The sequence below is a fragment of the Anolis sagrei genome, chromosome 6, assembly GCF_037176765.1.
Source record: "Anolis sagrei isolate rAnoSag1 chromosome 6, rAnoSag1.mat, whole genome shotgun sequence".
Classification (NCBI taxonomy): domain Eukaryota; kingdom Metazoa; phylum Chordata; class Lepidosauria; order Squamata; family Dactyloidae; genus Anolis; species Anolis sagrei.
Genome location: NC_090026.1, coordinates 91,112,229 through 91,134,424, shown reverse-complemented (window position 1 = coordinate 91,134,424; position 22,196 = coordinate 91,112,229). Strand labels below are relative to the sequence as shown.

Below are 22,196 nucleotides of genomic sequence, written 5' to 3'. Positions count from 1 at the left end.
AGAGAAGTCATTCTGTCGCTTTTATTTATCTCCAGAGCCGTGGCCCCAGCGGTCAAGATTTCATAGCATCAATAAAGATTTTTCAGGTTTCCATATATACATAGACATAGACATAATGGACGCCAAAACACTCATACGAACAGACATTTGCACTGTACTGGGGATGGGTTAAACCACGCCGTGTGCTGCCTTCCACCCTTGTTTCTATATCGTGACTGTATTTCTGAGATTTTGAGAAACATTGAGACTGGAATTTAACAGTGTCCAAAGGGGGAGGGGATGTATAAACCTTTATGATTCATAATTATTTTATTCACTGCTGACCTGCAGAGACTAGAATTTAACAGAGTCCAAACCTCTATGATTCATAATTATTTTATTCACTGCTGGCCTGCAGATTGAAATTTAGCAATGTCCAAAGGCAGGTGGGGGTGGGGGAATAAAACTTTATTATTCATAATTATTTTACTCACTGCTGGCCTGCAGATAGATATACTCCCTCCAATTTTAAAATATTTTTTCCACCCTGTAGTTTGACTCTAGGGAAGAAAGGCAAGACTTTTGAGTATTTTTAAAATTTTGAATTTCTATTTTGCATTGATTTTTAGCAACATCTCCATCCAACAAAAAGGTTGCTGAAACGTCCCCTTCCTTTTGTATTGAGAGAGAGGGGAGAGTTGTCTCTAATTCTATATTTACATTATACCTGCGAGGAAATACATCTTCCCCGCTTCCCAATCCATAACCTAATTCCTCAAAGTTGCCATGGCGGCAACTTATTTAAATAAGTCCCCTTGAAATCAGCTGAAATTTCGGGAATAAATGGGTTTTGGTCTGAGATGAAAAGGGGGAGAACAATAAGCAACAATAAGTCTAGTTAGCAGCAGAGTCATAAATAAGAGACTGGCGAACTCTAGAAATTGGAGCTTTCCCTTTGAACCTACTGGCCTTTTATGTGTTTCTAGAAGCCAAGCCGGCTTTCAAAGAGACATAGATGTGGAACACTGAACGCATTTTGTACAAAAAACTAGACTCCAAACACCCTATACGTTGTAGACCCGACTATGTACATCACGCACTTTTACAGTCAATAATGCTATAGACAGAAGATTTCACAGTTAATTGCAAATATAGAGAGAGCTATAAATAGGCATATATTTTAATCAAGCCTTTGAGAGAGTCCTCAGGCTAATAATAATAATAATAATAATAATAATAATAATTGCAGAGGATTGTACTGGAAGGAGGAACACAACCGAGAGGCATGGGGACTCCTAAGGAAAGAGGTGGTAACTTTTCTGAAAAGCATCATTTTTACTCCCCTGGCTTCTCCTCTGATTCTTCGCCGGGCTGCGTGGAATTGATCAATTTGCTTTCTTTTTTCCACTTCATCCTCCTGTTTTGGAACCAGATTTTAATCTGTCGTTCAGTCAGGCAGAGGGCGTTTGCAATCTCAATCCGTCGCCTTCTGGTTAAATAGCGGTTATAATGGAATTCCTTCTCTAATTCTAAGGTTTGGTACCGGGTGTAGGTCTGTCTGCCCCGTCTCCCGTGCGTCCCATACACTGTACCTAGGGAAGCAAAGACAACATGATCTCAATAGGAGAAAGGCCTTCGAGCTCGGTCAAGAAACAAGAGAGCAGTTTGGAGACCCGTTTGCTTTGTTCAGTCGCCTCCTTGCATAGGGCACATAGAGCCTCATCCCTGAGTCTAATCCCCAGAATTAAATATTCCCCAATCATTATAATCTAGTAGCAGAATCTTGAGGACCAAATATTGAGAAATACAAGATCTTCTGTCTTGTGCAACTCTTGAATTCCTTCCCAAACGACACAAGCAAGGCACATGTATGCATGGAGTACAACCATATGGGTACTTTCTACCTCTCTTTGTGTGGCAACCACAAACACACCTATTCGGGCATGATCCAGCCAAAGCTAAACACTGAAGCTCCATTGCTCTTCAAAAGAAAACTCAGGCAGGCACATTGCTTAGCTCTCCTCTAAAATAAGTGTGGGTTGAAAGGGCTTAGCTTTGACTGGGATCCAAGTCCTGATATAGTGAGGCATCTAACTTGGGAAATTTGATATTAGATTAAAATGCATATTTATATGGTGGTAGCATGGGTTTTAGTAAAATCTGCTTCCATGCAAGTGGATTTTTGCTGCAAGCTTTTCCCTTCTTTCCTGTTTTACGATTGCAATCTAGAAATTAAGGTATATTCAGTTATTATTATTATTATTATTATTATTGTATTGTCGAAGGCTTTCATGGCCGGAATCAATGGGTTGTTGTGAGTTTTTCGGGCTGTATGGCCATGTTCCAGAAACATTCTCTTCTGACATTTAGCCTGCATCTATGGCAGGCATCCTCGGAAGTTGTGAGTCGTTGTGAGTTTTCTGGGCTGTATGGCCATGTTCCAGAAGTATTCTCTCCTGACATTTAGTCTGCATCTATGGCAGGCATCCTCGGAGGTTGTGAGTTGTTGTGAGTTTTCAGGGCTGTATGGCCATGTTCCAGAAGCATTCTCTCCTGACGTTACCGCTTACATCTATGGCAGGCATCCTCAGATTGTGGGCTGTTTTGAGTTTTTCGGGCTGTATAGCCATGTTCCAGAAACATTCTCTCCTGACGTTTAGCCTGCATCTGTGGTAGGCATCCTCAGAGGTTGTGAGGTGCTATAGATGCAGGCTACCATCAGGAGAGAATGCTTCTGGAACATAGTTGTTATTATTATTATTATTATTATTATTATTATTATTATTATTGCAATGAACCCTTAAAACATGGTAGTTCATTCCAAAAGCTTGCAATGACTACAAAGTGGCTCCCCCTTCTTTTTTTCTTTCAAAAACAAATAAGATGTATTTTTAATGATGTGTGTGAATGTTGCTGGGGTTTAAAACTGGACCTTTGTATTTTACTTTTCTGCTGTAAACTTCTACTTTAAGAAAGACAAAGGGTAACATTTTGGCGCAATGAAATCAATGGGAGTTTGGCCATTGATCAAGTCTTCTCTTTTCCCGTCCCCTCTGTCCCTGGGAGATGATTTGTGTCTGCGCACATATTACTGGAAAACGTGCATTCAATAGCTAATACTTATACACTAATGAGTGAGTGAAGGGAGGGGGGGAGAGAGAATGTCTCACAAACATATTGAGCAGTCGATACAGAGGACATATTCCTGCACATCAGTCTTTGAGACCCACTGAAGGAGCCACGTCTTTGATTATTATTATTATTATTATTATTATTTTAAATCGACTGCTTTTGAAATAACCCTTATTTTAAAATGTCCCTGGAACTTGCTTCCAAGTTAGACTGGATCTACACTGCCACTGAACTTCATTATATAGTCAGTGTAGATAGACCCATATAATGCAGCTTGGGCTACATTAAACTGCTCTAAATGTGCCTATACTGACCATATCATGCAATTTAAGCTGCATTATATGACAGTATAAATCCAGCCTATGCTTCCTAGCGATTGTAACCTTTATGTGTATTATTATTACTATTATTACTTCTATTATTATTATTATTATTATTATTAATCATCCACAGTTTTAAAAATAAATTAATTTCCTAGAACTTGCTTCCAAGCAGATCTCTTAGTAATTGCAACCTTGATTGGTTTGTAAAGACTTGAGGCAATTCTTATAAAGTCATTTTTCTTGGCCACTGAAGTGTCAGGTTGAGGCAGAACGTGAGAGACTAGCTCAGGTTACCCCTTGCTTGCAGGTGCCATTGCTTACCACTGACCAAAATAACCTCATCTTTACACCCCCAGAACACCACAACCCCCTACCCCACCCATACCCTACCCCACCCCCTCACTACACTCCATCCCCCATTGGGAGCGTCCCATTGACTGACTTACCCGCGCAGGAGTTCATCCTTTGCATCCAGGGATAAACAGGGTTGGAGTACTTCCGGTCGCTGCTTTCCTCGTTGAGGGTTTTGTGGGGGCCACCCTCGGGCTTGTAGGGCTGCTCGGGGTTGGCGAAGCAGGGCAGGTAGTCCCCTGGGTGGTGGGCCCGTGGCTTGGCCCCTCCGGGGGGCGAGGAGGAGGAGGCACCCCCGCCCAGCTCCTTCTCCGAGTAGAAGCACGAGGCGCCATAGTCGTAGGACGCCCGGTTGCAGGAGATGACCGTGGTGTTGCTGGACTGCTGGTAGAAGCAAGGGGAGGGGTAGGTCTTGTCCGGCAAGCTGCCGGCCCCATAGGAAGTGGGGAAGTGCCTCAGCGCCTCGTAGCCAGCCGGGTAGAGGGGCAGCTGCCCCAGGAAGGAAGACTCTGGCCCATTGGGCAAGCTCCCCGGGAAAGGGGGATTCACGAAATAGGAACTCATGGAAGCTCCCCAGGTCCCCGGAATATACCCGTGATTTGTTGTGTATTAGTACATCTGGCTATAACTATTAGTAGTCATGCGAGGGGTTTGTTTCTGGATGGCCGAGCGCCAAAAGCGACAGCAGCAAATAGCACCAGCTGACGGCCGGGCGTCCAATGAGAGAGCGGCGGAGGGCCTTCTCCCCTGGGATCCGCCGCCACCGAGGCAGCAAAGTTACAAACAACACCCCCCCCCACGCCTTCCGCGCCCTCCCCACCTCCGGAGCCCGGCAGATGGATGGGGCACCGCGGTGCCAATGGTCGCCCAAAGGAGGAGTTTAGAGAGCGATGGGGCGGCGAAGATGCCCAAGGAATAAGGAGGGGAGAGGGAGAGGAGCAGGGTCGCTCCTGGAGAAGAACTGGGGAGGGGGGGGCACATGTCTGTGTGTGTCTGGGAAGGAGACGAGGCTGGAAATAAGTCAACAAACCCAGGCCTGCCCAACCAAAGGCACCTGGAGAGCAGGGCGCACCTCGTATCCGGAAGGAAATCCTTTGCACAGTGAGGCACGATCCACAGTCCCTATGGAAATCTCCCCCCTTTCCCCAGCCCTTCAGCAATTAAAATCCCCACACAGGAAAAGCACGAGAGCCCGCCAATGTCCTTGTTTGGCCCCTTAAATTATGGAGCTTTCTGTTCTTTCATTTCCAGCTGGTAGAATCTGGGTATGGGATTTTGAAAAAACCAAACACATCCAGTGCCTCCCTTCCTTAACCAGGCCTCATTCGAGTGGGTGGGGAGAATCCAGAGCCCTTCAAATAATCTGAAATCATTTCCCACCGGAATATAAGGGGTTTCCTTATAGTTTCCTGGATCAACAAGGAAGGGGAACCGAACTCTCGACATTCTTGTTTCCTCGAAGGCTTTCATGGCCGGAATCACTAGGTTGCTGTGAGTTTTCCGGGCTGTATGGCCATGCTCCAGAAGCATTCTATCCTGAGGTTTCGCCCGCATCTATGGCAGGCATCCTCAGAGGTTGTGAGGTTTCCAATATACCTCTCAACTTCTGAGGATGCCAGCCATAGATGCAGGCGAAACGTCAGGAACAAGGCCATACAGCCTGAAAAACTCACAGCAACCCATTCTTGTTTCCTTTTGCAACCCTTCCCAGGCTAAGCTTATCTCTTAGGGCTGAACTAGATCGTTTGATCAGTAGATCACGAACCAGACAGGAAGTGGTGTCCCTCCACACTGTTGTTGCCTCTGTTCATTTGTTGGCGAAGCTTGTGCTTCAAAGGAATCTGAATAAGATCAAGGCGCTTATCAGCTGCTTCGAAGAGCCCAGATTGCCTCCGGTTTTTTTTTAAAAAAACCTCCATGTTTCTGTTAATGGGTATTTTTATCTCAATAGTAAGATAGGCACATTTCTGGGCCCATTTGTATCTGGATTTGGTTGCAAGATAAAAAGCAACAGTGCCAAGCATCTCAAAGCAATTTTTACCAACAATTACTTATTTAATCGACAACTTCCCATGGTTATTGTTACCTTCATGGTTACAGAAAGTTAATTTCATATTTAGACAGGCAAAAGGTCTTTATTTGTTTTCTAACCCTGGTAATAATTTCACAATATAATACTAGATCTAGAGTTGAGGCGAGGAAAGTACTACAGGCCAAGTCAGAAAAATCCCATGTACTTCAGCAATACAAGGCTGTGTTTCGTATGTATACATCCAGAGTTAATTGGGCCTTGCTTAGAAATAAATGTGCACAGGGGGTTGAATCTCACTTTTCTTTTTGGCCAATTGTTCAGGGACTTTTCACACTGGCCTCTTCTTCGAAGCCTGAGCTTTTCATGTGTTCCAAAGGACTGTTTCTTTCCAGGCCTGAAAAGCCATCGGTTTTGTGCCTCTTGTAAACGAGTATGTTTCATTTCCGGAGTGTGATTGCGGTATCCATAAAACAGCAGTAAGTTAAAACATCCCTGCTCTTTCTTCTCCCCTAACCCTCCCTAAATTTCTAATTGTGGGCATTGTTTGTGTCCCTTAACTGGAGCTTCACACCAGCTCTCGATTGCCTCCAACAATTATCTTGTTCCTCATTCTAAAGAAATTCGCCAACCTCCCCTCAAAGGGTCACCTATAAATGCAATTGAGAGTATGGGGCGGGGGGGGGGGGGGATATAGAAGCAAAAAACACACAGGAACCATTCCTGAGAACCCATATAAAGAACTTTCACTAAAAGAAAACGGAGGAGACCCAAGTGGAAGGGAAAGTTTCACAAACTAGCTTAAATAAGCAGTAACCTATATTTAATCCTTCAAGGTGGGGAATAGTCCTTGGGTTTGACGTTATAGGTAACTTTTTTCCCCTACCTCATGGCCAGTACTTTCATGGCCTGGCTAGCTTCCAGTTCATTTTAATCAGCCAAATGCCACGTCCAAATCATTATTATAAATAGGAGCAGCTAGTAAACTCTGACGCGGGAGGAAAGCTCTTGCAAATACAAACCAAGTAGGAAACAATTTTTAATTTTGTTGTTACTCAGAAATAGAAAAGTATATCAGAATGCATAGTAGGAAAAAACTGAAGCTTTCGACTTCTCCAGAACCTCAGTTGCTATCCAATAAATGAATAATATTTATCAAGGTCTGTTAACAGTTATATAAATTTGCTAGTGTTGGCCAGCACTTTCTCCCAAGACTTCAGATATATCCAGACTGCTCAGAAACACACATATGTCTTACCCTGAAGGGGGAAGAGCCAGAAAAGTCCTGTTCAAACAAAACCAGGCACAGCTCCCGAATTCTTTCCCAATATTAGCCCGCCTGGTTTCCAAATGTAGGGCTACTACCACTTTAACAGGCGGAGGGCTCTCCCTCCCTCTCGCACCCTCCCTCCCCCTAAAAACCCCGGTTTCAATTCATCCGACCCCACAAGTCAAACAAAGTTAGAATACAGGTGCGGAGGGCAGCTCCCCTCTTAAGCTGCAAAGCTCCCTTCCCCGAAGGTATAAATCCACTTGCAAATCCCACTCTTGTGGAGAGAGCGAACAGAGAACAACCTTTCGCGTGCCGAGGATAATCCAAACAGAGCTTCGCAATCCTAGCCCTTGTTTAGAGGGAACGTCTATTAGCAACCAGCGTCGCTGCGGCTCTTCCAGCTGCCCGGGTCCAAACATCCCCACATCCCATTCCATATAAAATATTGGTTCGAAGGAAAATAGCTTCCCACCTCCCCCAACGTCTCCCCCACACATCGTTTCAATCTTGACATAACCAGACAGGGTGTAATTTCCGGAAGGCCAATTAAAACCGGTTTTGTTTTGTTCTGCTGTTAGTAATTTTAAATAGAGGCTTCTTTAAAGGGATAAATCCCCCCGCAGGGTTTGGTATTTATTTATCCCTCTCTGCGCCCAGTTCCACCGTCGGCCACACTGTGGCAGCACTGAGCCGGCTCCTCTTCCCGGCCATAAATAATCCGACATTCTCTGCAGTTGCAGTCGAGCACATACTGCAATGCAAGGCACCGCGATTCTTTATCCGCTCGCTCGGAGGAAACCCCAACCTCGTTTCTGGACAACCAAAGCAACTCCATCTCATCTTAACAAACAGAATGAGTCATGTAAACATGGGAACGGGATAAGGTTTTGCCATGTTTTTGTCCTGGGAAACCATTTGCTTAAAAAGCAACACAAAATGGATGGTTCACATGCAAAAAAACGACCCGCTTTCACGTCATCTATATACATATACATATATATAGCACGCCCTCTCTCTCTATATATATATTCATTAATTAGATATTCAGTAATCTATTTCTTCCCTTTCGAAAAGGAAAAAAAGCCATATTTTGTAATGCAGTTAAGCCTTTTCACATCATGAATGAATAAGGCGCCTTTCCAGACTGCTAAAAGACCATAATATTATTGCCCAGTCGCTAGGCAGCATAAATGACACCAGTATACCTCTGACGATTGAGCCACCGAACTCACAAACTGCGATTAGAATAATCAATCACCGCCTGAAAACTCAAAACAAGGTGAGGCGCCGTCTAGTTCTTTGCAACCATCCCTTCAGTGGAAATCTCTTAGCAATAAAAATCCATGGGAAATGAATACCGAAAAAGCAAATCAATAATGCACACCAATATATAAACATTTCAATTTAGTGATTCTTAAAAAAAGTAACATTAAATGTGATAGTTTCTTTAAAAAATAATAAACAACCCAGTAATAAATATGCATCCTACTGTCGAACAAATGCAGTTAAAATGGAATAACTATAGGTTATTTTTTTTCCAAAGTCAGGCAAATTAAAGGAGCATAGAAAATGGGGGTGGATCGATATATTCTAAGTCCAATCTACACATATAAAGACACACATCTGTAGGTATGTGTGTTAGGTATAAAGAAGGAAGGCTGTTGTGCTCCAGGGTCCCATCCCTGCCTGATAATCTCCCAAGGTTCGCCTGTGTTCATTCATGCTGGTGTTGTCTGCCTTTCTCACCTTCAGGGTCTGCTTTGGAGGGGATCCCTTCGCTCCCTTTGACAGCTGTCGCTTCCGCCGCCTCCAGACGGATCGCCCTCCTTTTTGGTGCCAGAAAGAAGCAGGAAATTCGCCAGGAAAACGTGCCCACTCCAAGGCTTTGAATCCAAGATGCCACACCTTCCCACGGAGGGGCTGGAAAAGGCCATCCAAGACCTGGCGAGGCTGGAGACTGGACCTCCATCCCGTCTGCGGCTCCCTATTGACTTACAAAGGACGAATGAAAACCGGGGAGGGGAGGGGGGCTGTATGGAGGGGCGCAGAGGAAAAAAAAGGGGGGGGGGGTTGGAAGGAGAGGACTGAAAAGGCAGAGAGATCCGAAGCAGGACCGAGCCGAGCAAAAGAATGCCGCTCTATTCTCGCCAGGGAAATTATAAAAAAGTTCATGTTCACGGTTCCCATCCACATGACCACCGGCAACCAATGGAGAACAGGAAGCCCTCGTAAAGTTGTATTGCAAAGTTGTAAATTTTCATAAACAACAACGGATTTATGACCCTTTCCTCATCACTAAGAAAGAGGCAGGACTTCCAGAGGCGCCATTTTACCAGCCCTGGGTTGTGTGTGTGTGTTTTAAAAAGAGACACACTTTGGACTGGGCTTTCTCTGTCTCCTTTCTCTTTCCTTTCTCCTTTCAATGGTCTTAGCCCTCGTTTTCCCTTTTAGACAGGTTATTACCCTTTCATTCCGAAACCAGCCCAGTGTTGGTGCGTTTCCCCCTCCTCCCTTCTTCCTGTCTTTTTGGAAAAATAAGAAAGTGTTTCACGGGAGAACATTTGGGAAGTATTCCAGTGTAACATCTTTAAAATCACATTCCTGAAGGCTCCAAAACGCCCAGTATAGTGTCTAAAACCTCCCCTATGCATGGATTTTAATGCGGGGATTTTCGTATTGGCCCTCTCTCGCTTTTCTCCCTCCCTAAATGCGGAATTTCCTCCAAAGCCTCGGAAAAGGCAACTCAAACCAATATATATCAGTTTGTCCCTTTGGAAGACCAGTCTGTGGCCGCATCCTATTCTCGCTTAAGTGAATCCCTTAGAACAAATCCCTTTACTATTCAGGTCTCCTTTCCAGCCAAGTAAGCGGGAAAACCTTATATCCTTAGCTATCTGTCTAGGGATTTCTTGTCCACACAGAAAATGGCGTATTTCATAGATTTCTCGAGCTGGTTCTACATTGTGTTGCCGAAGGCGTCCATGGTTGGAATCACTGGGTTGCTGTGAGTTTTCTGGGCTGTATGGCCATGTTCAAGAAGCATCATCTCTTTGGCCCCTTCCACACAGCTAAATAAAACTCCATATTATCTGCTTTGAACTGGGATATATGGCAGTGTGGATTCAGATATTCCAGTTCAAAGCGGATATTGTGAGTTATTCTGCCTCGATATTCTGGGTTATATGGTTGTGTGAAAGGGGCCTTGAACTGCATTATATATGGTTCTTTACTGGCATTATATGGCAGCGTGAAACCAGACTCAAAGCCTCACACTGAGGTTTAACTCCTAGGCGAATTATCCTAGAAAACAGCATTGTGTTGGCTTTTTTGCCAATTATCAGCAAAAACCATGAATATCTTTGGTAGCTAGCTGTGGATTCTCATTTTGTGTAGTCCATTCCAATTTGGGATTTTCTGATTTGCTGGGAACTTATTATTTGGGTTGCTGTGAGTTTTCTGGGCTGTATGGCCACGCTCCAGAAACATTCTCTCCTGACGTTTCACCCACATCTGTGGCAGGCATCGTCAGAGTTTGTGTAGCATTTGGTTGTTTATGTATATTTGTTGAGTCCAAAAACACACACAAGAGGATCCATTGTCAACAAGTATTTTTTTTATTTCTGTATAACATAGAACACATTGAACGCGCCCTCCCCCCCCCCCTCATTTTCACACAAAACACCCCAATGTTCACAGTGAACACAACGGAAAATCAGAACCCATGTTGTGAATTACAATTCATGAATAAAGTGTAGCTCAAACGGTCGAGGTGGGAGTTGATTTCTACAGAAGGGTATCTTTACTTTTGTAAAAACAAAAACAAAAAACAGACCTCCTCCCTAAAAAATATTGCCTCATGCTGCAACTTGAAGCACAAACAGCAAGAGAGTCTTGTGGCCCCTTGAAAGCCTAACATTTGTTTATTTAGAGCGTGAACTTTCCTGGTAGACTATTTCTTCTATGAGGAATATTATAGTGTGTTATAGAATGCGTTGCAAGACAACAAGAGGCAAAAGTTTCATTCTGGGTAGCAAGATGTAGTAATTCACCTTAACAGTAACGGGTAACGGCGTTTTCCTATCTAATGTATTCTGAGAACAGTAGGAGCAAGGAAAGGAGGAGGGTACACAGAAATTCTCCCTTTTCTTGTTCCTCCTGATACTAGTTACATGGAATTAAAGATTTAAGAATGAAATATCCATCTGGCCATCAAGGACGTAAATACAAAAGGAAAAGATGGGGCCGCTTTGTACAATCACTGAGGTGCGGAAAATGAAAATGCGGACTTGCGAAAATGCGGACTAGCGAAGATTTGTGAGGACCGCTTCTATTGCAGCATACGGTTTTCGCTTAGCCTGGAATAAATATATTATTTTCCTTTATTTTATTTTATTAAAAAAAAGAAACCTTTAAATTAGACCTAGCAATAATACACGAGAAATACTATATCCGAACTAGGGAGGCCTGGCCACTTCCTTGGGTGCCTCCTTCTCTAAGCTTCAGTTCTACAAACAAGTCACTTCCCTCTGATTTTCCCTTCCCAACCCCCCCCCTTAACCCCCCCCCCCCCCGCATTAATAAAATACAGTATCGTATGGGAGATAGGTAGGCGGAGCTCGAGAATAGGTAGTCTTCAACATAGGTAGTAGGAAACATTGTAGTCTAGTGGTTTATTCACTTTGCTTTATCTTAAGTATTTCTCTCGCTTCCCTTTTCCAGGTTATTTGAGGAAACATACACAGAGGGGGGGAAACATCATAGGAGCTGGAAATGCAGCCTCAAATTAGGTAGTTTTGAGTATGAACCTAATGCACTTCTCCCTTCGGGATTGATTGGGACCAATATATAGTCAGGTAGTTTCTATCTGGAAGGATACATTACAAGGGACTTCTCTCCCCCCACCCCTTTCTGTGCAATTTATATATATACATATATTTATATATATATTTCCTGTCACAAATATCAGTAAAAATCTTATCTAGCGATCCAGTCACAAGACGAAGAAGAAGAAAAAAACAATGACAAGAGGCTTGGGGCAGCATAGTAGTCCATGGAGAACCTACTTCAGCCTAGGATGGTGTCTTTCGGGGGGGGGGGGAAGAGAAAGGGGGATTAAAGGGGCTCTCCAGCCACCCCCCACTCCCGCCTCCTTATATGGCCATTAGAAGGGTCTCTTGTATTTTTCATGGTTCATTTCAGGGGGATTTTACAAGTCACGTGCATACAGGAGAGAGGAGAACCGACTGCTCCTGGGAGAAGGAGACCCCAAAGGGTTATGCCTCCTCCTCTTCCTCCTCCTCCTCTTCTTCCTCTTCCTCCTCCTCTACTTTCTCCACGGAGGCTGCGGCGGGTGTGCTGTCTTTGGGGGCAGCCGGGGCCCCTCCACCTTCTCCTCCCTCTCCGGGGGCTTCCTCTTTATGCTCCTTCTTCCACTTCATGCGCCGGTTTTGGAACCAGATCTTGATCTGCCTCTCCGTCAAGCAAAGAGCGTGGGCGATCTCTATCCGGCGCCGGCGGGTCAGGTAGCGGTTGAAGTGGAACTCCTTCTCCAGCTCCAGGGTTTGGTAGCGGGTGTAAGTCTGGCGGCCTCGCTTCCGATCCGGACCTACATGGAGAGGGCAGGAAGAAGAGAGAAAAGGAGAAAGAGGGCCCACGCCAGTTAAAGGAGCCGGAAATAAGGCGATCTGGCTGAAGCTATGCTTGGAATTTGCAAACCAAGTCCTGACAATGTGTTGTGGAAAGCTTTCATGGCCGGAATCACTGCATTGCTGTGAGTTTTCCAGGCTGTATGGCCATGTTCCAGAAGCATTCTCTCCTGACGTTCATCCACATCTATGGCAGGCATCCTCACAACCTCTGTGGATGCCTATCGTAGATGTGGGTGAAACGTTAGGAGAGAATGCTTCTGGAATATGGCCATACAGCCTGGAAAACTACAGCAACCCATGCCCTGACAATCCCTCCTTGGGCACCACTTCCTTGCCCCTTCCAAGGACAAAGACATTTGTAGAGAAACAGCACCCAGATCTCCTCCCAGAGCTATAGGTCTACAGGAGAGTAGGTTCTCCTCAGTTAAATGACAACTAGGATATCAGGAGATCTATTTCAACTCCCATTTCCTCCAATGCAATGTACTGCTTCTCGACTCCCAAACTGGTAGTATTGGGATTCAATGGGATTTAGTCCCAGGTTGAAGTCACCTCGAAATCCCTCAGTGCGTTTACCTTCACAGTCTTAACTTGTCTGAAGCTCTCCAGAAGAAGATTTGGGGTAGATCTTCGAGTTTCAAGGCATGATTTTCACACTAATACTACTTATTTATCGTGTAATAAATACTAATACTAGGGAAATGACTGGGAAGACTTATAGGGTCATACTTCACATTCCAGACTTCCATTGAAGATGAAAGTTGGACACTACCCAGAACTCAGAATTGTGTCTGATAGCAGCTAAAATACCATGTTTACTCCTCCTTTTGACAACATTGGCATGAATATAATTCGAGCTGCATTATGTGGCTCTACATTGACCATATAATGCAGTATTTGGCAGTGCAGATCCAGTGACAGAGGGTGCAATCGGATTTCCCTTGCCCAAAGAAACCCTTTCTTTTCCTACCGCACTCCATCCTTTTGGACAAAGAGAAAGAGATATTTTCAATGGCATAAAAAGACAAGGTCACACATATTTTTGCTCCAGGAATGCATGAGTCATGAGTCCAGGAATAGAAGGAGCTGGGGGTCGACTCAAATATGCCTAACCTTCAGAAACAAAACAACCCTCTTGGGCTCCTCCCAGTGCCTCTCTTTACTAACCCTTCTGTGCCAGGAGGGCACCTTCACCCACCTTACTTTGAGAAGGGAGTGTGTTTTTAAAAAATCAGGGGCAGAAAGGAGGATTTGAAAAAACTCCAACCTCAGGGCTCCTATTCCATAACAAAGTGAGTGAACCCACCTTTTGGGGCACCTTTGAGAAGGGAGTGGATTCAAAAATAAAATCAGGGAGAGGAAGGAGGATTGAATAAAACCTCCAACCTCAGGGCTCTCATTCCATAACAAAGTGAGTAAAATAAATTTACGAGGCTAGAACCCATTAATTGGGCCATAAAAAGTTTTATGGGGCTCATTTACATACAATGCCACGGGCTTTGGAGGCAATGGCGCCTCGGTTCTAATTAAAAGAGAGGAGGCGGGCGCGCCCTCTCTCTCTCTTTCTCTCTCTCTTTCTCTGTGTCTCCTTCTTTCCTTCCCTCCTTTCCTTCCTTGGGAGAACTTGGCTCCCCCCCCCCGCCCCTCCTTCCCTCCCTCCTTCCTTCCTTCCCTGGGCAGGTTTCCTCCTACCTGAAGACCTCATCCAGGGGTAGATGCGGAAATTGCTCTCGGCCTGGCTGTGCAGGTGGCTCCCCTCGGCTTTCTCGCAGCCCTTGGGGGCGAGGTCGCCGCAGAGGACGGGGATGTTCTGGTCGAAGGCGGCGGCGGCGGCGGCGCAGCTGGGCAGGTTGTAGGCGTCCGAGCCCAGGCTGTACCCGGCGGAGGAGGCGGAGGCGGAGGAGAAGGGGTTGGCGTAGAGGCTGCTGTTGACGTTGTACAAGGCCGGCATGGAGGAGGCGAAGGCGCCCGGCCCGGCCCCATAGCCGCTGCGGGGCGAGCCGGTGGCGAAGGAGCAAGCCGTGGGCTCCGCCGCATTGGGGAACAGCGAAGCCGCCCCCGCCGCCGTGTATTTGCTAAAAAGCGCGTTCACATAATACGAAGAGCTCATAATTTTCGGCCGGTGGTGATTTGTGGTCCGGTAGGCTTCGGTGTCGGTTTTACGAGGTAGCGTGATATATGATAACATTACACCCCCAGATTTACACCAAACCCCATTTTCTTCTGGGGGAGGGTTGGGGGTGGAAGGAGCCGCCGCCACCACGTGACGCGTCATATGACCCCGTCCTCCAATCCCCGCCCGCATCACAGGTGGGAGAGAGGGAGAGGGAGAAGGACGCGCAGCAATGGTCCCGGCGTGGACCTCGAAGGGGAGTCGCAAATTCAAAGGCAAGGAAGGGGTCTCAAGCCGCTTCAAGCGCCCACCCGCGCGGAGGAGGGAAGGAGGAAGGAAGGCTCTCCGGGAAAAATGCTTGGCCTCCCCTAGGAAACTGAAACCAAGGGCTTAGAAACTTGGATTGCTGTCCTTTCACCCTTCATTTTTATTTTTACCATTGCTTTTCTCGATTTCCCTTCCCCAGTTCTACTTCCAAGTTGCTTGGGTTCCCCTAAGAAACTTAAAAACCCAGGACTTGGAAACTGAAACCTTGATTTTTGTCCTCTTCTTTAACCTCTCCTTTTGATACTATTTAATGTTTTCTATTTTCTTAGTGGGTACTAGGGGATTTCTCCCCACTCAGAACTGTACAGAAAGTAGAATTGGGTATTTTCTGTATAGTTCTGGGCAGAGAGAAGTCCCTTACCCAGTCTACTCTGACTTTCCATGCCTTGAGACCTTGCTCGTTATTATTATTATTATTATTATTATTATTATTATTATTATTATTATTATTATTAGGTTGCTGTGCCTTTTCCGGACAGTATGGTCATGTTCCATGCATCTAGAACATGGCCAAATAGCTGGAAAACTCACAGCAACCTAGTGACTCAGGCCATGAAAGCCTTCGACAACATATTACTACTACTACTACTACTACTGGGTTGCTGTGAGTTTTCCGGCTGTTTGGCCATGTTCCATGGTCATGTTCCGGCCATACAGCTCGGAAAACTCACAGCAACCCAGTGATTCCGGCCATGAAAGCCTTCAACAACACATTATTATTATTATTATTATTATTATTATTATTATTATTGGGTTGCTGTGAGTTTTCCGGGCTATATGGCCATGTTCCCTGCATCTGGAACATGGCCATACTACCAGGAAAACTCACAGCAACCCAGTGATTCTGGCCATGAAAGCCTTCGACAACACATTATTATTATTATTATTATTATTATCATCATCATCATCATCATTATTACTATTATCTCTTCTATAATCTGGGGATGGGAATGGGAGGGGGAGGGAATGGCCAGGCTAAGCTACAACAGACATTGAGCCATAAAACCCTTCCATAAAAATAACCCAGCAATAAACACATAATTTTAACAACAGCAGCAGCAACAATAAGACCAGTAATGTTGGCACTTCACATTCCAGACCCCTATGATAAGGCCCCTTCCACACAGCTGGATATAATCCCACATTTTCTGCTTTGAACTGGGATATATGCAGTGTAGACTCAGATAACCCAGCTCAAAGCAGATATTGTGGGATTTTCTGCCTTGATATTCTGGGTTTTATGGCAGTGTGGAAAAGCCCGAAGATGAGGGCTGCAGTTCCGCTTTATTGTGTCTCCTCCCTTGATGCATGTGTGAGTGTAAACACACGCGTCCACACAAGCACCCATACCACCAGAACACACTTGCCTTTTCTCTCTCTCGAAATATTGGTGTCGGTCAACTTCTAGGCTGCGATAAAGTGGGATCGACTCTGCAAATCCTGCGTGGGTTGGCTTTTCCTGGAGAAAGCGCTCCAACAACATACATGCCTATTAAAAAGTCGTTCCATGTAGATCTCTGCATATATATGGATGGAGGGACTGCTTATATAAGCGGCTGGCAAATTTGCTCTTAGATTTATTGGGAGATTGGCATGCCAGGCGGGATGAGTGAAAGCTTATGAAAGAAATGCTCTTTCATCAGTCTCCTTGTGTTGATAATTGCTTTGCTGTTTTTATTAAACAAGAAATAAGAAAGGAAAGAAAGAGGCAACCCGGGAAGATTACAAGTTTTCAAGAGGAGTGTTAAGACAGACATCTTTCAGCGCCTCTCCTCACAAAAGGGCGAGGACGCGCGTCTCCTTCTGCCAGATCCTCTCCTTCCAAGAAGGATTAGATCAAGAGATCCAATGGTTGTTATCATGCCTCTTATTCTGCAGCTGGTTTGCCTTGACTTGCAAGATCTTTCCACATGGTTTGACCACTCAGAACACGACCCTTGATGTCAAGCAGATGTACAGAGACACACACGCACATACACATGTACAGTGGGGGAGGGATTACACAGCACAACAAAAATGTTCAAGGTTAGGTTTGAATTTTTTCCCCTATTTCTGGGGTTATTTGAGGCACTGATTCAGAAAATCGCACCAGATAGACAGCATCAGTCTAGTTTCTTTGATATAGTTTTCATGATTGGTGAGCAAATTAAGACTAGTATGTGACATATGTTCTGTATCTCAAAAACTAAAGCTGATGGGGGAAACCAGTGCCATTTTTGGAATGAGCAGGTCAAATCTACCTAGAAACAGGGCTAACATTTGAGACACCAAAATGTGTGTGGGCCAGTGTTATTATCCCTTTAGTTTCTCAACTGGTTTTCCTTGAGCACGATTTTTTCATCCCTCAGAACATGAGCCTGGATTTCATTTCTCATCCCTCAGAACATACACACCCAAACACACACACACAGTGGGAGATTATTATTCCTCTTATTTGGCAAGTGGTTTGCTTTGTACATTAATTTTCCATCACTCGGAATACTACCCTTGATTTCATGTGAATGTACATAGACGTGGAGAGGCATACATATACACACCATATACACACCCAAACACACACACAATGGGGATTATTATTCCTGCTATTTGGCAACTGGTTTGCTTGGTACATGAATTTCCATCCCTCAGAGCACTAACCTTGATTTCATGTAAATGCCCATAGGTATGGGGAGGCATATATATATATATATATATACACACCCAAACACAAACACACAATGGGAGATTATTATTCCTTTATTTGGCAACTGGTTTGCTTTGTACATTAATTTTCCAACCCTCAAAATACTACCCTTGATTTCATGTGAATGTACATAGACATGGAGAGGCACACACACACAATGGGAGATTATTATTCCTCTTATTTGGCAACTGGTTTGCTTGGTACATGGATTTTCCGTCCCTCAGAGCGCTACCCTGGATTTCATGTGAATGTACATAAACATGGAGAAGCATACATATACATACCATATGCACACCCAAACACACACACACACAATGGGAGATTATTATTCCTCCTATTTGACAACTGGCTTACTTGATACATGGATTTTCCATCCCTCAGAGCACTACCCTTGATTTCATGTGAATGCACATAAACATGGAGAAGCATACATATACACACCATATGCACACCCAACACACACACAATGTGAGATTATTATTCCTCCTATTTGGCAATTGGTTTGCTTTGTACAGGAATTTTCCATCCCTTAGAACACTACCCTTGATTTCATGTACATAGCCGCATACATATACATAGCCATGGAGGAACACATATATAATATATTATTATTTTATTTTTATTATTCCTCTTATTTTGCAACTGCATGTGCATTGTGCATCATTTTTTCTCTCATCAGAACATTACCCTTGATTTAATGTACATAGACACACGGGTATTAATAGATAATGAGGTATACACATACAATGAGGTGGAAAGTAACAATAAAACCAAGGGACTTTCAGCACCTGTTTTCATAAAAACTGGAATTCTTTCAGTGGGGAAGAAAAGGGCCTTGGGATACATTTTGGACCCGTTTCTCTCCCTCCATTTCTTTTTCTAATACCGGCATTCAACACCTTTTGGGGGATTGTTTTGGCCAGGATATGGGGTGCCCCCCCCCCCACATCCCGGCTCCTGCCTTTGTAAAGACTCTCAGCCCCGCAATAAGGAGTCCAGCTCCCATTGAGGATGTTACGGCCGGATCCTGCCTTGAAACGGATCGTAAAACGAGTTTCCGTCCTTCAGACGAGGAGGGAGTTTTCGGGAAAAGACAGCTTTTACTGCCCTGCTTATATTGCACATCATAAACGGGAAGAGGGACAATGGAATTGCCCCCGGAAATTCTCCCTTTAAATGATAGAGTTTGGTATCCTGTGTGTACAAAGAGGTTCTTCTCACCCGTTCAAAGTTGTGCCTTGGAGATATTTCGCACCGACCCTTGGCGAGGGTGCAGATCTGGGAAAGGCATGAGAAAGAGGTTCAGAGGGGAGGCTGGAGGCAGAAGGAAGGGGGAGAGCATAAAATGGGTCCCTTCATGAGACTTCCCCTCAGATCCCAAATGTCTATCATTGCAAGACACTAAAAAAAAAGCCAGTCAGGCATTTAGAAATAGACTTTGAGCATCCCCAGAAAAGGGGAAAGCAAGATTAACAAGGGAATGGGAACACAATAAATGTCCAGGTGTGGACTATTTTCATCCACCCTTTGCAATAGCAGAAATTGGAGACCTTGATTCTTATTTGGAGGACAAGATCTGAATTTTGCCCTCTACCCAATAACTATACTTGGGGAAAGACCAAGAGAAGGCCTTAATGGAGCTGTCCAAAGGCATATTATAACAACAACAAGATTTTATAACCCATCCTCTCTACCCAGAAGGACAATAACAATAACAACAATAATAGTTTTCTTGGCTAGAGGCGGAAGTGTTTTCATCTCTGGGCGTCAACAGAAGCATCTCTCCTTTGTTGCTTTTCCTTTGTTTATAAGGCCAATAGACACTCTTATCCAAGGGGACAAAAAAAAAATAGAGAAATCAGGATATCAATCCCACATATCACATTTTTTCCCTTTGAGAGAGTCCTAAGAAGTTAAGCGAAATGGAGATGCGATGGCAGAAGCTGACTTCATCCCCATTGAAACAATAAAATTGCTTCACTGGTGGCGCCACAGTAAAGATGCAAGAAGAAAGTAGCAGTAAACACAACCAACTGTCTAGACTTGGGTCCTGATTAGGAGTTTTAAGTCTTTCAGAGGCAACTGTATTTTAGGCTGAGATCTAAACTCTCTTCTTTTAAAAATCAAGTAAACTACGAGTATTTATATGTGTTTGCCCCTCGGTTCTGTTTGGATCACGCTTTGAAGCATAAAAACTCACTTTTCACCAACATTATCTCTCGCAAGCACTAGTGATATACAATACAGGATTTTATAATTAAAACTGCAACGCTGTATCGCTCAATCGCTTCCCAGTAAGATCCTATTCATAAAATAAAGATTCTCAGTTCCAGGAAAATCATAGTAGGGGCCCTTCCACACAGCCCTATATCCCAGAATATCAAGGCAGAAAATCCCACATTATCTGAGTGTGGATTCAACCCAGTTCAAAGCAGATATTGTGAGATTTTCTGCCTGTATATTCTGGGATATAGGGTTGTGAGGAAGGACTCTGTTTTGACCATCTCAACGTCAATGGTATAGGAATAATGATGAATCTCCCATACTCCTTGGTTTTAATGGAAAATTAATGTTCTCTCTCCACCTTCCACTCATATTTATTTCAAATTATTGTGTTGTTTATGCGTCATTTCTTGGTGTGGTTATTTTAAAAAACAAAAACAAAGGTTCTATAACCGCTAGGTTAGCTTTCCCACTAATATTGTGCTCTCAATTCCTTCAGTAATGCTCTTTGTCTTTAAATAAAAGGTTTTCGGGGAGTTTTTGGTTCTATGCTTTCTAGTGTTTCTCAATAAAAAATATTATGGTATTTGATCAGTTTGTTGTCTGACTCAAACCTTCGACTCAAACAGCGATATGAATGACTTAACTGGGGTTAAATGGCTAAAATGGCTGAGGGTGATATCAGTGAGTGGTATTAAAAGCTCAAGCACAAAGACCTAAAATAACATCACTCTTCCACACAGCTGAATAAAATCCCACATTTTCTGCTTCAAACGGGAATATATGGCAGTGTGGACTCAGAGCCCATCCATAGAGCCTTATATCCCAGAATATCAAGGCAGAAAATCTCAGAATATCTGCTTTGAACTGGGTTATCTGAATCCACACTCAGATAATGTTGGATTTTCTGCCTTGATATTCTGGAATATAGGGCTGTGTGGAAGGGCCCTTAGATAACCCAGTTCAAAGCAGATAATTTGGGATTTTCCACCTTGATATTCTGGATTATATGGCTGTGTGGAAGGGCCCTGGGTAACATTAAAAGTACAAGCACACCCTCAAAGCAAGAATTATATTAAAAGCCTATTATAGAGCCTAATTCGTTCATATAAATTCCGTGGCCCAATAGGGTTATATATTGAATACTTGTCCGTTCCATCCTATAAGTACTTTTCAACCATTTTTATTTTTAAATTGGATGTGATTGGTATCCTCCCCTCTCTCCCACTCTCCTTAGTTAACAAAACCAAATTCCTTGTCCAATTCAATGCCAGTAGGTCGGCTGGATCCCTATGTCTCCTTTCTTTGCCAAAGGAGATGCAGTCTGTCGGTGCGTCTCCAGTAATAATATTATTTCCTTGACTTTAATGTTGATGCATCACATTCACTCCTGCAGTCGTTTAGAAGGCCAATTACTGAAAAAAATAAAAATATTAAATAAATAAATAAACCATCTCATTCCATTCATCTGCCTTCGGGATGAATGTTTGTGTATCTTGGGTCACGTGAGGATGGATGGAGCCAGCCAAAGAGATATTAATTTTTGATCAGAGAAACCGTAAATAAAGATCAGGGAAGAGTTCCAGAATGGTATTTGCAGAGGCATTTCAGTCCCGCGGTGCATCAGACTCCGAAGCATCTGCACAATATAATTAAACCGAGTCCCACAGAGCCAAAACGGCTCAGGAAGCGAGCGGAGCCTTTTATTGCCGCGCCAACATCTGCTGGAGAATCTCGGCCGCCGGTAAATAAAGCTCAGATTAAAAAATCGCAGCCTTTGCCGCTTCGTCGGGAAGCCTCCCTTTGGGCTGAGTGGAAATAGAGTCACTTGAGAATGGTCTAACTCAAGAGCAGGAGGAAATCGCATGTGGACGGTCAGTCATCAAAAAAGGATAATATAATATTTAAGCTGGACTAGGCAATGTCCCCCTTAAAAGGACAAAGCTGGCCTGCTGCATTGTAAAGGCGGAAGGTGTTGTTATTATATGTCTTCAAGTCCTTTCTGACTTATATTATTATATTTTTTTAATGCTGTAACTGAGCCCAAAGGAGAGGCGGGTAAAACATTAAATAATAATAATAATAATAATAATAATAATAATAATATATTATTAT

The 22,196-nt window shown here is 43.9% G+C and overlaps 3 protein-coding genes across 3 annotated transcripts in view; all 3 read right to left on the bottom strand.

Annotated features, from left to right (window-relative positions):
- Positions 1-22,196, bottom strand: part of HOXA3 (homeobox A3) — a 125,215-nt gene that overhangs the window by 52,391 nt on the left and 50,628 nt on the right. The window lies entirely within an intron of this gene.
- HOXA6 (homeobox A6) lies at positions 8-5,320 on the bottom strand. The gene is made up of 2 exons (XM_060782026.2): positions 3,881-5,320; positions 8-1,571 (listed from the first exon to the last, which is right to left on the bottom strand). The coding sequence occupies exons 1-2, from the start codon at positions 4,347-4,349 to the stop codon at positions 1,315-1,317; spliced, it is 726 nt and encodes a 241-aa protein (XP_060638009.2). The 5' UTR covers positions 4,350-5,320; the 3' UTR covers positions 8-1,314.
- HOXA7 (homeobox A7) lies at positions 11,743-15,903 on the bottom strand. Its single transcript, XM_060782047.2, has 2 exons — positions 14,428-15,903; positions 11,743-12,692 (listed from the first exon to the last, which is right to left on the bottom strand). The coding sequence occupies exons 1-2, from the start codon at positions 15,038-15,040 to the stop codon at positions 12,361-12,363; spliced, it is 945 nt and encodes a 314-aa protein (XP_060638030.2). The 5' UTR covers positions 15,041-15,903; the 3' UTR covers positions 11,743-12,360.

Coding starts and splice junctions, on each gene's coding strand:
- HOXA7 (XM_060782047.2), bottom strand. CDS start 15,040: ATGCGGGCGGGGATTGGAGGACGGGGTCATATGACGCGTCACGTGGTG. Junction 12,693..14,427: donor CCCCTGGATGAGGTCTTCAG/GTAGGAGGAAAC, acceptor CTCTCCATGTAG/GTCCGGATCGGAAGCGAGGC.
- HOXA6 (XM_060782026.2), bottom strand. CDS start 4,349: ATGAGTTCCTATTTCGTGAATCCCCCTTTCCCGGGGAGCTTGCCCAAT. Junction 1,572..3,880: donor AAGGATGAACTCCTGCGCGG/GTAAGTCAGTCA, acceptor TTGCTTCCCTAG/GTACAGTGTATGGGACGCAC.